This window comes from Eimeria mitis, genomic scaffold (genome assembly GCF_000499745.2).
Source record: "Eimeria mitis Houghton genomic scaffold, Emh_scaff10536, whole genome shotgun sequence".
Classification (NCBI taxonomy): domain Eukaryota; phylum Apicomplexa; class Conoidasida; order Eucoccidiorida; family Eimeriidae; genus Eimeria; species Eimeria mitis.
The window spans coordinates 1-1,195 of record NW_024011623.1 but is presented as its reverse complement, the minus strand read 5'-3'; the positions used below and the strand labels follow the sequence as shown (position 1 = coordinate 1,195).

The 1,195-nt window shown below is 49.8% G+C and overlaps 1 protein-coding gene across 1 annotated transcript; it reads left to right on the top strand.

The window, feature by feature from the left end:
• Positions 1 to 76: 76 nt before the first annotated feature.
• EMH_0099390 (uncharacterized protein) lies at positions 77 to 487 on the top strand (the record flags this gene model as incomplete). The annotated part of the gene is made up of 1 exon (XM_038022094.1): positions 77 to 487. The coding sequence occupies one exon, from the start codon at positions 77 to 79 to the stop codon at positions 485 to 487; it is 411 nt and encodes a 136-aa protein (XP_037877948.1).
• Positions 488 to 1,195: the final 708 nt, after the last annotated feature.

Genomic DNA, 1,195 nt, shown 5'->3' with positions numbered 1-1,195 from the left:
CTGCGTCGATCCGGAGATTTGCTGTTTCACGGATTTTCTTCTTTGCAACAACATCGAAGCAAAAGCGCTTGTGAAGATGTGGGACAGCGAAGCGGCTGCCACTGAAACCAACGACGAAGGACAGATTGCACGTCGTCTCCATGATGTGATGATTCGTACGGCTTCTCGGTTTCCGGGGGGCGCTCGAGGCCTTGCCAACGTTGTCATCACTCGAGGAGCCCACCCCTGTGTAATATTTGCAAATGGAAAGACGACGGAAGTGCCACTGGCGAAACAGGTTCCGAGTGAACTCGTTGTCGACACGACGGGGGCGGGTGACTCTTTTGCAGGATCGTTTGCTTATTTCCTTCTTCAAGCACCCAACTCACCTGAAGCAGCAGTAGCCAAGGCGACGTTCGTTGCGGCGCAATCCGTCACCAAGAAAGCCGCTGCGGAAAGCTACGCGGGAAGGCACGAGCTTCCTGATCATTTGTTCCAGCGCTCATGAAGGGGAATTATTGGAACTTACTAGCTATATTTTTAGTTATATCTGCCTAAATGACGAATTGCTGGGTTCACAGAGAACACGCATTTCAACCGTGTCGTCTTCTAGCAGCATTCCTTTGGAAGGTATCTGCTCTTGTTGCTGAAATTTAGCTTCCAGGCAAATCTGTCACAAAATTTCTTAACTATTATTCGGGTAAACCATGAAACAGCTCGAAACGTGCAACAGAGAGCAATAAATCGGTTTCTAGTCTACCGGGATGCACCTTGTCCGTACACCCTGACCATGATCGCCTGCGTACAAGAAGTTCATCTTCCGTCACTTTCGCGTGATGCAACTGCGGGGCACGGAATATTTTTGCAATGGTGATGCGCGTATCCGTCCCTTCTCCAATCAGTGTCTTTGCAGACAATGCGGATGCTGCACAGGCGATAGCAATATTGTACCCTGATTCGACCCAGGGTAGGGCTCCTCAAAGCGACCGCAAGATTTATTTGTTTCCACAGCAGTCCACCATGTTAATTTTGCAGATGCAGCAAAGGAAACACCATACGTTGCAATTCGTTTAGGATCTCTGAGAAATGTTTGGCGCAGTTCCCCGTTCAGTGCTAAGCAGTCGGGAACCGACAGCCTTTGGGAACGAGAAATCTGCGCTCCTCCCCTAGCGCCAACGCCAAAACAAACTGTTTTAAGTCCTGCTTCTGCTCACCC